Source organism: Cariama cristata, unplaced genomic scaffold (genome assembly GCF_000690535.1).
Source record: "Cariama cristata isolate BGI_N322 unplaced genomic scaffold, ASM69053v1 scaffold38895, whole genome shotgun sequence".
NCBI lineage: Eukaryota > Metazoa > Chordata > Aves > Cariamiformes > Cariamidae > Cariama > Cariama cristata.
Window position 1 is genome coordinate 180 of NW_009618803.1, and position 12,528 is coordinate 12,707.

At 39.6% G+C, this 12,528-nt stretch overlaps 1 protein-coding gene across 1 annotated transcript; it reads left to right on the forward strand.

Moving 5' to 3' along the window:
* Positions 1–384: 384 nt before the first annotated feature.
* Positions 385–8,687, forward strand: TYMS (thymidylate synthetase; the record flags this gene model as incomplete). The annotated part of the gene is made up of 6 exons (XM_009701001.1): positions 385–458; positions 1,700–1,874; positions 4,009–4,110; positions 5,863–6,038; positions 7,483–7,554; positions 8,481–8,687. Coding segments are annotated over 6 exons (737 nt in total), but the record flags the coding sequence as incomplete, so codon positions are not given.
* Between the last annotated feature and the right edge of the window lie 3,841 nt (positions 8,688–12,528).

Consider the following 12,528-nt stretch of genomic DNA (forward strand, 5'->3'; position numbering starts at 1 on the left):
GGCTGTCCTGGTCTTTCCTTCCATTCCAGCCTAGTAGGAAGGATGGTTGTGAAATAGATTTGCCCACAATTTTATCTTAAGCCTGTGCTTTCCGTTGTGAATGCCTGCAGATACATCCATACGCTGCACTGCGGCATCCTCACGCCGGAGATCATCCAGGTCCCCACGGATAATTGCTCTTCCCCCACTGCCCAGGAAAATAAAAGTCAGGTTCTCGTCTTCCTTGACCTGAATATGGGAATTACACATCTTTTCCCAACTCCTTACTTCATACACAAATCTCTGAATGTCAGATGGTGGCATTACCCTCTATGTGGAGAAAAACCTAAGTTGGTTTACCCTGAGAAATCGCTGCTCACCTCTGACACTGAAACTTTTTTTTAGATCAGTTTCCACTGCTAACAACGAAGAGGGTATTCTGGAAAGGAGTGCTGGAAGAGCTGCTGTGGTTCATCAAGGTTCGGTATTTGGATGTCTCTGTGCGTGCGTGCCTGAGAGCGGTATTAACAGAACGAACTAGTGTGGAGTGGATTAAGGAATTTGGGGTAACTGCAGATGCTTCTGTTCATACGACAGAACAGAAGCAGTGCAGCCACCTATTATTTTGACTACACATGGAAGGCCGTTATCTTCAAGACATTGTGCATTTTATTGGAGACCGTTGCATTGCTACCAATCAGAAGAGTTTTTCTTCTCTTTCATTTTAAGGGAAATAGTCTGAAATAGTGAGGGCTTTCGCTGATTTACTATACGCCACAGCTATAAAGCCTAGTACAGTCTCTTTTATTAGTGTTTGAATAAGAAATAATACTGTGAAGTAGATTGTAGGCAATTTAACTATCTGGGTTTTATTACTGAGATAGTAATTACTTCTATTGATTTGAACAGAAGCAAGCAGTGCGGAACCGCAGGTGAAGTAAGACTGATGTAAACACTAGGCTTTTTAGTAGCAAAACCCTGAGATCTAATAGAGCTAATAGCTGTAGTTAAGAGTATTAAAATTCAACTGTAGATAATATATTACGATGTAAGTGTTCCTTTATATGTTGTGACATTGTGCAGGTATGGGAAAGTCTACCTAACTATTTGCTAGATAGCAGGACTCAAATGCACATTCATTTCTTTAAAGTATCTGTTTTTCAAGTATAAAAGACTAGACACTCCCCAAAACAGAACACGTCCTACACTGGATTTTTAAGTTTGCTGATTTGGACATGTTGGAGAACTCAGTGAAATTTCTGTGGGTCGTTTTGTGATATTTGTCATTTTTGTCATTTTAACAAAAGGATTTTTAAGACCTTAGTTCCTTATAGGTGGCTTGGCAAAGAGTGCCTAGGTTGTGATTTTTTTGTTTGTCTGTTTCCATCTATCTGCAAAGTAAAATCTTGTTCCCTGCAAATGTGTGTATGAAATAGTTTACCACAGTTGACCTTGAGGCTGTACTGTTTGTGCATTCACAAAGTTAGAAGAATCTTGAGTTAAATAACAGCAGCGTGGCACTTCAAACTTCATTCTAGTATGTTGCTCATAAGTTTTATTCTGTCCATGTGCAAGAACCTTATCCAGTGCATTAATCAGACTGTTCGTCCTTTGTAAGTAGAGAAATACTGTGGACCAGCAAAGCTTAATACAGCCATTTCAAATCAAGTCCTCTGTGTTGGAATTAGGAAGTAGACTTCTTACTGTCTGTGTTTTGTAGGGTTCTACAAACGCCAAAGAGCTCTCTGCAAAAGGTGTGAAGATTTGGGATGCTAATGGATCACGTGAGTTCCTGGATAAGCAGGGTTTCAGCACCAGAGAGGAAGGGGATTTGGGACCAGTTTATGGTTTCCAGTGGAGGCACTTTGGAGCAGAATACAAAGATATGCACACAGGTATTGTGTACAAGTACAGTCTTGATTGCTTAGTGAGATGCCTGTGACACCTCACTTCCAGAAGTCTGGGTTGAATGGACTATTGTTAAAGGGACCATTCACAGTGTGAACTGATAGCCAGAATAAATAGTGGGTGTATTTTTTTTTTTAAACTCAATCTAATTATCCTGAAAGATGTAGCTTTGTGTATTGTAGTTTGATATTTGTAGAACAGATGAATCAGAAGGCATACATTGTTTTCCTTTAATCGAGAGCCAGTATGGTCACTGATAGATGGAAGGATGTGTGTCTTGCAGTCCAGAAACAGGAGCTGGCTCTGTTTGTTAGCACTGGAACACAGGCTGCCATCTCTGAATACTAATTCAGGGTCCTAATTTCCATGATACAGTTGTGCTGGCAAGAACTGACGTTAGTCCACTACATTAATTGGAGATTGGGAAGAGAAAGACTTTTCCATTCTGCAGCTGGAACAAAGTAGGATGTATCCATAGCTGATGATGCTGTGGACAGAACAGCTGTAACAAGGTGTGATGTGATGTGGTACCTGTTGGTACTACTTTCAGTGGAGCTGGTTCATTAAGCTTACTCTGAAGTGTCTTGATGGCTCTTTTCTAAGTCACCGAAGGAGAAGATGTACAAAACGTTTAAGAGGAGTACCATTAAAAAAAAAGTAAAAAAAACATTGTCCCTATCTGTTTGGTGTGATTTTAAAGTCAGATTAACAACATGGTTATTTTTTTTCCTCTTGTTTTTTTGTCAATACAGTCTCAAATTAAAGTTCACGTTAGTTACAGATATTAGACTTAGTATTGGCATGTTCACCGCTGGCAGAACATGGTTTTATGCTAACACAAGTGAACTGACACGTTTAAAGACTTACTAAAATGTTTCAGCATTCCTGAACTTAAAAGGTCTCAGGCATAACACAGTTTGGAAAAACGAACAAGATAAATTCCCATAGGTTTCATTACTAATAGATTTCCTTACGTTGCATTACTAATGGATAGGTAATTAGCTTCAGGAACTAACATAATCATTTGACAAGGCTTCTGGGACAGTATTGCTGGCAGAAGAATTCCCTGAGATGCTAATTATGTATTACTGCCTTGTTTGCCAGCTTGGGTCTCCCTGTAACCATAATGTGGTGCTGCTTTGCAATAAGAGTTATTAGAAAACATTAGTTATCGGCCGTGCTGATTCACTGGCATGAGTCAGAACAAGGTGTAACAACTAATGACTTTTCTATTCTGGAATCCATTCTAATGTTCTGTTCATTCCAGTGAATTTCATATGTAACTGGTATTGAGCCTAAAAATCAGCTTGCGAGCGTCATTGAGTGAAATGTAATATCCTGTGCTATATGTGATTAAAGTTACCTTCTGGCACTGAATGCTATAAAAATTTAGTTTTCATACATAACCTTGTGAGTGCTAGGTGGGTGCATTTATTTGTCTGTCAAAAACTTTCTCCTTTTGAGCATGCAAAGAATGCTGGCACTCCATGTTACTGGTCTGGGTGTAATTTTTTTTTACTTTATTTTTTTTAAGAAGGAACACTGTAGCGTGCAAGTTTAACATCTAGAAAGGCATCTTAATCCAGAAATGCAATGAGCAAATTACTTTAAATACCATGAATGACTAGGTGGTAATATCTTGCCCATTCCAGTACAGCTTTTGTCCTATTTAGGTAATAAGTCATCGTGAATGATAAAGTAACATGCTTTGTCCAGTTAATTTTTTTGTATTGTAACTTTTGTTTCCTGGGTTGTAGTGTTTATGCAGACTTCTTATTTGGTCGTAAAAAAATGTTTAGTTGTTGAGGCTTGGAATAAAGTGTTCTAAATAGAAGTGGTCCTATTTCAGTGGATGCTAAAGGTACTCAAAGCACAGAAAAGAGATGGGAGGACGTACGAAAATACCATCATGAGAATTTCGCAAGCCTTAGAGCACCCTAAGGAAGACCAGGAATAGTGTGCATTTGCAGGGTGCCAAGTGATAAATCACTTTCAAAGTTACAGTAAAATCTTCAGAGGTTGTCATTTGGCTATCACTGTTCAGTGGCATATGGGCTGGTCTAAAAAAAAATCATGACTTGAATCTGTTTGGCTTAGATCTTATGTGGTATCTTTCTTCAGATTATTCCAACCAAGGAGTTGATCAGTTGCAAAAAGTGATTGAAACTATCAAAACCAATCCAGATGACAGAAGAATCATTATCTGTGCTTGGAATCCCAAAGGTATTGAACAGCAGACTTTTAAGTGAATGCAGTTGCCCATTATCTTTCTGCATGCTGAGCTATGTTCTAATCCTGTGTCAACAGTCAGTTCCATTTGGTATTCTTGCTTATTCTTTATAAACCTACCAGGAATGCAGTAAAAATGCTCAGGGGTTATAAGCTTGGTTTCGTTCTACTTAACTCTCATGTTCAGATCTCAAAAATTTTGAACCATTACTTCAGAGTTTTTCTCTCCATGTTAAAGTGAGGGATATACCTGGCTACCAGTGTCTTTGACGTACAGTCTCTGTTCCAAGACAGCAATTCTTATTTTTAAAAGGTTAAAAAAAAAACCCAAAAAGCGTATACTGAAGCAGTGTGTCTGTTTTTTAGCCACATAATGAATTGTAAACTTACCAAAAATCTTAAAACTAGAGAACAAAGATATTATTTGTGTTGTAATCATCTCCTTGAACATAGGTTGTCTGGATATCCATGCACTCTGTAGGGCTGCTTCTAAATAAGAGCTAGTGCCAGAGAATGTTTACCTTCAGCAGCAGTAGACTTGTGCACAAAATAATCCCCCAGCATTTTCCACTTAGATCTCTGAAAGCGGATGCCACATGCTGTTGCTGTTACTTTTAAGGTTAAACATTCTCAGATGTCAGGAGATAACCTGGTTAAAGATTTCCTTACCTAGCTGTAAACACACTATCTGCACTTCTAAGTGTAGATAAACTATCAACAGGTCTTTTGTTTTCTGACTATTATTTTTTTATTGATCATTACTTTTATATCTGAACAAGCAATAAAGGCACGTTGCAATTGGAAGAGAGTAAGAGGAAGCAGTTGGAAGTCGCTTTAGGGTACATGCTTAATTTTACTCTTAATGTCTTCCTTTAGGGAAATCAACTGTCTCACTGAGGTGAGTAAAAATAAACTGCTGTGCACCATTATGGCGTGAACCTGTTCTGTGAAGTATCTGTCTATGACTTTGCTGGTCGTACAGCCCAGGAGACAGCTTGTCATGACCCAGACTTAATTGCTTCGGCAGCAGGTGCTTTTAAACAAGAGAAAAAGCAACTGAATGGTAGCGCAATTGGATTTTTGCTCTCTGCTGTATCTCATACAATGATCATTCCCTGTACTGGGCACTGGCGAGGCTGCACCTCGAGTGCTCTGTTCAGTTTTGGGCCCCTCACGACAAGAAAGACCTTGAGGTGCTGGAGCGAGTCCAGAGAAGGGCAACGAGGGTGGTGAAGGGTCTGGAGCACAAGTCTGATGGGGAGCGGCTGAGGGAGCTGGGGGGGTTTGGTCTGGAGAAGAGGAGGCTGAGGGGAGACCTGATCCCTCTGCAACGACCTGAGAGGAGGTTGTAGCCAGGTGGGGGTCGGTCTCTTCTCCCAAGTAACGAGCAATAGGACAAGAGGAAATGGCCTCAAGTTGTACCAGGGGAGGTTTAGATCAGATATTAGGAAGAATTTCTTGATGGAAAGGGTTGTCAGGCACTGGCACAGGCTACCCAGGGCACTGGTGGAGTAACCATCCTTGGAGATATTTAAAAGACGTGTAGGTGTGGTGCTTAGGTGCACTTGGCTTAGTGGTGGACTTGGCAGTGCTAGTTTAATGGTTGGACTCGAGGATCTGAAAGATCTTTTCCAACCTGAACAATTCTATGATTCATTAAATGTTTGTTCATATTTTGCATCTTCTACACTAATGCTGTGCAATTTTTTTCCCCCTCCTCCCTCCTTCCTGTACTGCAATTCCTAGATATTTCTCTGATGGCTTTGCCTCCGTGCCATGCCCTTTGCCAGTTCTATGTTCTAAATGGTGAATTGTCTTGCCAACTCTATCAGAGGTCTGGAGATATGGGACTAGGAGTGCCTTTCAATATTGCCAGCTATTCACTGCTCACATACATGATTGCCCATGTCACAGGACTAAAGGTAGGCTATTTAATCATTTTACTTAATCTTGTCTGAGAAGTGAGGGACTGAAAGATAAGACTCTTCCTGTCATGTCCAATAAAACTGGAATGAACATACTGTTCAAAATTTTGCTGAAATATGTGTAAGAAAGGGCCCCATGAATTTAATGTGAATTGACTCTGGTCTGCGTAGGCAGTTAGGATCAGCAGTGTAAGAATTCTTAAATTCAGGTCAAAGAGAGAGAAGATCCTCCAGGTCGTTTTAACTGAACATGTCAAAACTGACCTGTTCCACTAGTCTAGTTCTTAGGAATCTTAACTGAGCACTTGTCCTTATGGGATAATAACATAGAAGTGATTAAATTTTGTAGCATGTGTTTTTTATTGGAAGCAAACAGCAGCTCAACGGTTGCTGTCAAGGTTCCAATTTGAATATTCTGTCCACCTAACTTCCAGCTATAATTTCAGCTGGGTATTTTTTTCATTTCCTACTGTAGATGATCATGTAGAGTAGTAGTACGTGCTCAAATAGCTGCTGCCCTGACTCCAGAGATGTATTTTGGCAGAGTAATTTAAATGTGCCACAATCTTGTACAAGTGAAAGCCCTTTTTCTTTAGAGCACGTAAAAAATTAGAGTAGCAAGACCACTTGGGCCTGATCCTCCTGCTGCCAGCAACGTGAAGGGGAACTTAAAAGAGGGAAGTAACGAAGAATCAGACTTCACAACAGTTGCAGAAATACTTAAGAAATTAGGCCAATGTACTCAAAAAACTGAAATTTAATATTATGTTTAACATTATGTCCATAAAGCAGCTGTTGCCTCTCAGCCACTTCCTCTCACAGCTTTGACAGTTTTTAGCATGATATATCCGAGGGCTGATCAACGTTGGTTAGAGGCCGGTAAAATAGCCAATACCGAGGTTAAATTAGATTGCTCAGGGGCTGCTAAGTCACAGAACTTACAAGTTTGCAAAACCCATCTGGTTGCTTGATAAGTGCTGTGAGGTTTAACTTGTGACTGACACCTCCGCTGCCACAAATGGCGTTGTTTAGTAGTGGCTAAGGCAACTAGTTAGAAACCAAACTGAAGCTTTGGCAAGTCCTACTATTAGAAGTGGAGTGGAAAAGCTGGATGTCACTGCCCCATCTGTTTCCATCTTGGTCAGCAGATCAGTAGTTCGTCATTCATTTACTGAAGCTGTTATACTAGCAGGATTTCAAAGAGAAATTTTTTTTGTAAGCTAGTGGAAATTTCATTATATTTTTCATTAATTATGCATTAGTTTGGGAAGATAGTGTCCTTCACAACTTGCAAGGATGTCTTGGTAATCCAATCGAGTATAGAAGCTGCAATTCCACGTTAGATGCAAGGTGCTAAGAATCAATACTGTAAGCATTGTAACGTTTTGCTTTCTTGAAATCCAGCTATTTGAAAACCACATGTATTCTCCTTTCTCTTCAGCCTGCAGAGTTCATACACACCTTAGGAGATGCTCACATATATCTGAATCATGTGGAACCTCTAAAAGTTCAAGTAAGTCCTTATTCTGTGTTCTCCTATCCTTTTCTCTTCCACAATGCTTGTCCAGTACAAAGTTATCTTGGTATTATAAATATCCTTTTGCAAATATTAATTTGTGTGGCTTTTCTTCTCATTTCTACCTTAATAATTGTAGTACCTTTAACTTCTGTTCAACTTGGGTCACAAATGGAAATACAAACCAAACATGATTGAAACGTTCATCAGTGTACTATCCTAGAACCAAGTTAGAGATCCAGAATCTGTACCCCTACTTTTGATGTTAGCATTCCAAAACTTTAGGAAACCATTGCACCTATTACAGATAAACACAAAATAAAATGCCTTTATAGTATATCAGAAAAGGATAACTTACAAATTCACAGAGTTAATCAGTTATTACTGTTTGGCTGAATAAAGGTGTATTTTCTTCAGGAAGTAATTTGTTGCAGTAGGAACAAATCAGAATTTTATTTGATTAGACTTAGCTTGGACTGAATGTCCTCACCATTCGGATGGTTCAAAACCATCCAGAGAACTACTTACTGTTTCGGACCCGAATGTTACACATTTGATGCACATCTGGGTCCGAATTTCCAATTTAGTTTCCTCTGGAAGGAATCTAATCTGTAACTACTGGAATTGCTCTGCAGACTGAAAATGCTTGCAGCACATTTGGATGATCAGGGAATCCACTTTAAACTTAGGCTACTGCTCCCTATCAAAATACTCAAGTAGATTCCAACTGTATTCTAATCAAGTAGATTCTAACTGTATTATAATTTATTTTTTTATTTTATTTTTTGGGGTATAAGTCTTCTTGGGGAGGAGGGAAAAATCTACATAGTGTCATCTGAATGAGATTAATGAGATCTAATTTATAACACAAAATCTCTGCCTTCAAGTATTAGCTTTATACAATAAGCTTGCTTTTATTTCAGCTTCAGAGGGAGCCAAGACCTTTCCCCAAACTTAGAATTCTTCGTAAGGTTGAAGACATCAGTGACTTTAAGGCAGAAGACTTTCAGATTGAAGGTTATAATCCTCATCCACCTATTAAAATGGAGATGGCTGTTTAGTGCTATAGACCAACTTCTATTAATGTGGAAATGTACCTAAGCTACTTGCCTTTCTCTGTACTTAAAGTTATGGGGGTTTTATATACTTCAAAAGATACATACTTTGTTACTGAAAAAGGAACGGGTACTGGTAGACCAGTACTGCCTTCAGTACTCAACTGCAGTCATACAGAACAGTTTCCTCTTGTACTATGCAGATGGTAACCCAGTTCTAAGTTGTTACTGAGACAGTTTTCTACACGTTGTTTCAGTCAGTTACCAGTGGCCACTTCTGTTACCATTCTGTTACTATGTGTGTGTAGCACTTGGTTACATGCTTTATTTAGTACTGAAAAGAACAATTTTTATGCATGATAGAGGATTCCTTCAAGGTTGTAGAAGTCTTTAAGAATGTTCTAAAGACCATATGTTTAATAAAGCTTTTTTAAAAAAAATCTTCTGGAAGGGGTCATGCATATTTCATTTTAGTATGTTTGTTTATGGTTAGTAGTAAATAAGAATTGGAAAGCAAAGGTAAATTCTGTTTTACTTCAGGATCTTGGAGGATGAGATCTAGCAAGGAAAAACAAACTCAAACTTCCCAGGGTCTTCATAGATGAACCAGTGGGAGGACAAAAGATGTTAATGGAGCCTTGTCTGAAATGGAATCTCGGCATAACATCTCTGTATCAGCTTTTTTTTTTTTATTCCCCAACCCTACATGAATGATGAATTTGACATAAATCAGAGCTGTAGTTAAACAGAGGTTACCAGATAGTATTAGTAATAATCTGTCTTCATTTAAACCAGATCCCACAAACGTGGACTAATTTTGCAGCCTGGAGCAGTAAAAGTTAGAGATAGTAGTAGTTGCAGGATTGGAGCCTATTAATTAAATCTTAGCATGATTCAGCTTTCATCTCTCCTTCTCCTTGCAACTTCTGCAGTAACTTCAGTCCTTATAAAATTCCTCTTCAGAAATTCAGTTGTGAATAGATCGACGGTTAATATTCAGACATAGCATATTCAATACTATGCAGAAATGCATAGTAGTTTTCTGATTAATTTTTAAAGTCAGTAAACTGGTAAATATAATTGTAAAATTATACAATTGGGAGATAATTGTAAGGATTTCATAAACAGTGTGCTTTGATTCCATTCATTCAGGGGTCTGCATAAGAGGACCGTTGCATCTTTCTTAAACCAAACTGATCATAACTTTCAAAAGTGTATTTTGCATCAAAATTATTTGCAAATCTCATTATACTGATCTTCATTATACTGATCACTGATCTTCAGACTAAATTTTTTGTAGCGTCATGTCATGCTCAAAAAATAAGTTGTTCTCTTTTCCTGACATTTAGGCCAACACAACAAAATTGCAGAAGGATGTCATTACCTTTCGTAAGTACATCAAATGTAAATAGGCCACTGCTTATTAGAAAGGTTTTCCTCAGTATCTGTTGTGGTCCATCTTTCTTGAACGGAGGTGATGAGACTACTGAGGGAAGGGGGTGTTCTTGGACTTACTCCCTGATGAATGAGCCGTCCCAGCAGCTCCCTGTCCCTCGTGCTCCCCAGCTCATGACTTAAAGAGCTGTACAGGTGGCATTAGAAGTCAGTCCTTGCCAGCTCTGCATATCCATAGCATTTCTGAGTCCTTGCCGTTCGCCCTGTTGACTGCTATACTCATTCTGCCTCACAGTTTGGACTTGAGTTTCCTCTCTTCTGTCATTCCTCCTCTGAATGCATCCTTTTATCATTTCCCCGCTTTCCAAGGACAAGTCAATCAACCTGGAGATAGCAAAGAAATACCTTGCCGCTTTGCTCAAATACCAGCTCCCTCTATGTTCTACCTTCTTAGACGAGCTTTTGTAACCCACAGTATTTCTGACGTGTTATGATACATTGCAAAATTGGCCTTACTGCAATACCAGAAAGAATATTATTTATCTGGTCATGATAGATGAGATGTCAGAAAGGAAGGAACTGTTTCTGAATTTTGAGACAAACACCTCCCTGATCAGCCATCAAAACCAATAGTCTGTTAATTAGTCTGACTTGGTGAGTTTGCCACCACAGTGGCTCTCATCTGTAAAGTGTCTGAATACAGCCCAGGTTTCAAGTACCTTTATCAAAACCACAAACTGTTCACTTTCACCTGCTTGAAGAATCCACACTTCTGACTTCCTTTTGTAGCCCACTGGTAGGTGGGCTTGTAGGGTAACAGGACAAATGCATGGGGTGACCACCATGTAGCAACATCTTTTTTAAGAAGACAAAAAAAAAAAAATAGAAGAACGAACACCATAGTCAATTGCTACTGGAGTGTCTTGTATAACTAACCTGCTTGCAAGCTTTCAGCTACTGGGATATAATCAAATATGATCAAGCGCTGGACTAATTCAGAGACCCCCAAGTCCATACTAGAGAAAGACAGCGCCCATACCACGACATCGAGAGCCCTCTGGTGCAGCCCTGCAGCACATGAAACAAAGGAAATTACAGCAGTGCATGCAAGCTTGTGCTCAGAAATCACAAGCATGACAGCTGAAGAAACTAATCAGACTAGCTTGGAGGGTGAGGAGAGAAAGATTTTCTCATTGCTGCTGCATTTTGCAGAGCCTTACTCTGGAACTTTTTGGCGATCAGCAGCACAGACAAGTTTTCCTTCACACTTCCCAGCCTGCAGCTGTCAATTTGGAGATAACTCAAGGCCTTAGCTTGCAGAAGCTGTTTAAATAGCACTCTGTTGTGGCAGTGTAAGGGAAAAAATAAGATGTTAAGACCTGAAGTCTCCCAAATTAACAAATTACAAGAGCTGCTGGCGATTTATATAAAAACATTTGTACAGTGTCCTTCCTGTGCGTCTCAATAAATGCGAATTATTTTAATTACTCGATTTAAAAGAGAGATCACATGAGACTTTGGATGAAGTGAAGTCGAGGGATGTGGCCAATATTAAAAATAATCAGCTTATATTTGTAATGTTAAGAGCACTACACCTGACACAATGTACTGAGGTACACTGAAAAAAAAAAATCAGTGTGCCAAAGGGCATAGTCATACTGGAATGAGTTTGGAAATCACTGCCCCTTAACTGGGTGTTGAACCGCATAAGTGAAAGTGAAGCAAAAACGCCAAGTGAAAATGGCTCTTCCATTCCAGGACAGGGACAGAGGTTTAACCTACGCATACGCAAAGGCGGCTGTGTTTGTAGTGAAACCATTGCGTAATGCTTGCGCAAACTGATCGGGCAGCCCTGCCAGGTAATTGCCTCACAGGGTGTCTCTTTAGGATTTAGGCTCCTTTACTTTCTAAAGCAAAGCTATAGTAATGGGTAATTGAAAACCATCCTGATAGATGACACCAAATTAGGTGTCCTATCTACTGGTAGACAACAGCAGAGAGTGAGAAGCACAATGAAATATGTTGATAGCAGGGCTTGGCATGAGAAACTGGCAGCAGAGAAACCATGCTAATGCAGTCATTGTTGTCTCTAGTTGCTGCAGAGACCCGAGGATTTGTTAATTCACATTGTTTGGCTCTGTAGATTTGGTGTCAAGGCTTGGCAAAAAGACAGGTGCTATAAAAAACAATTTACTTTGGGTTGGAGACTGGTATTCTAAAAGGTACCAGCCTGGCTATTGACACCTTGCTATTTATGATATATCTGGGAATTAGTTCTGCTCTTTGGACTCAGTAAAAATATTTCATGTGAGAAGTATTTAAATATAGCTGATGGCTACGAGTTTCCTTGGGGGAAAGGAAAGGTTTCAACCTTATAAGAGAGCTGCATACATAGCAGCCAAACTCCTCCTAAGGCCAGGCAGGGCACGGAGGGCACTCGCAGGCCTCACCCTGACCGCTCTCACCCGGGGCCCGCACCCTCTGCCCGTGGCCCCTAGTTTCTGCCCGTGGGCCCTAGTTT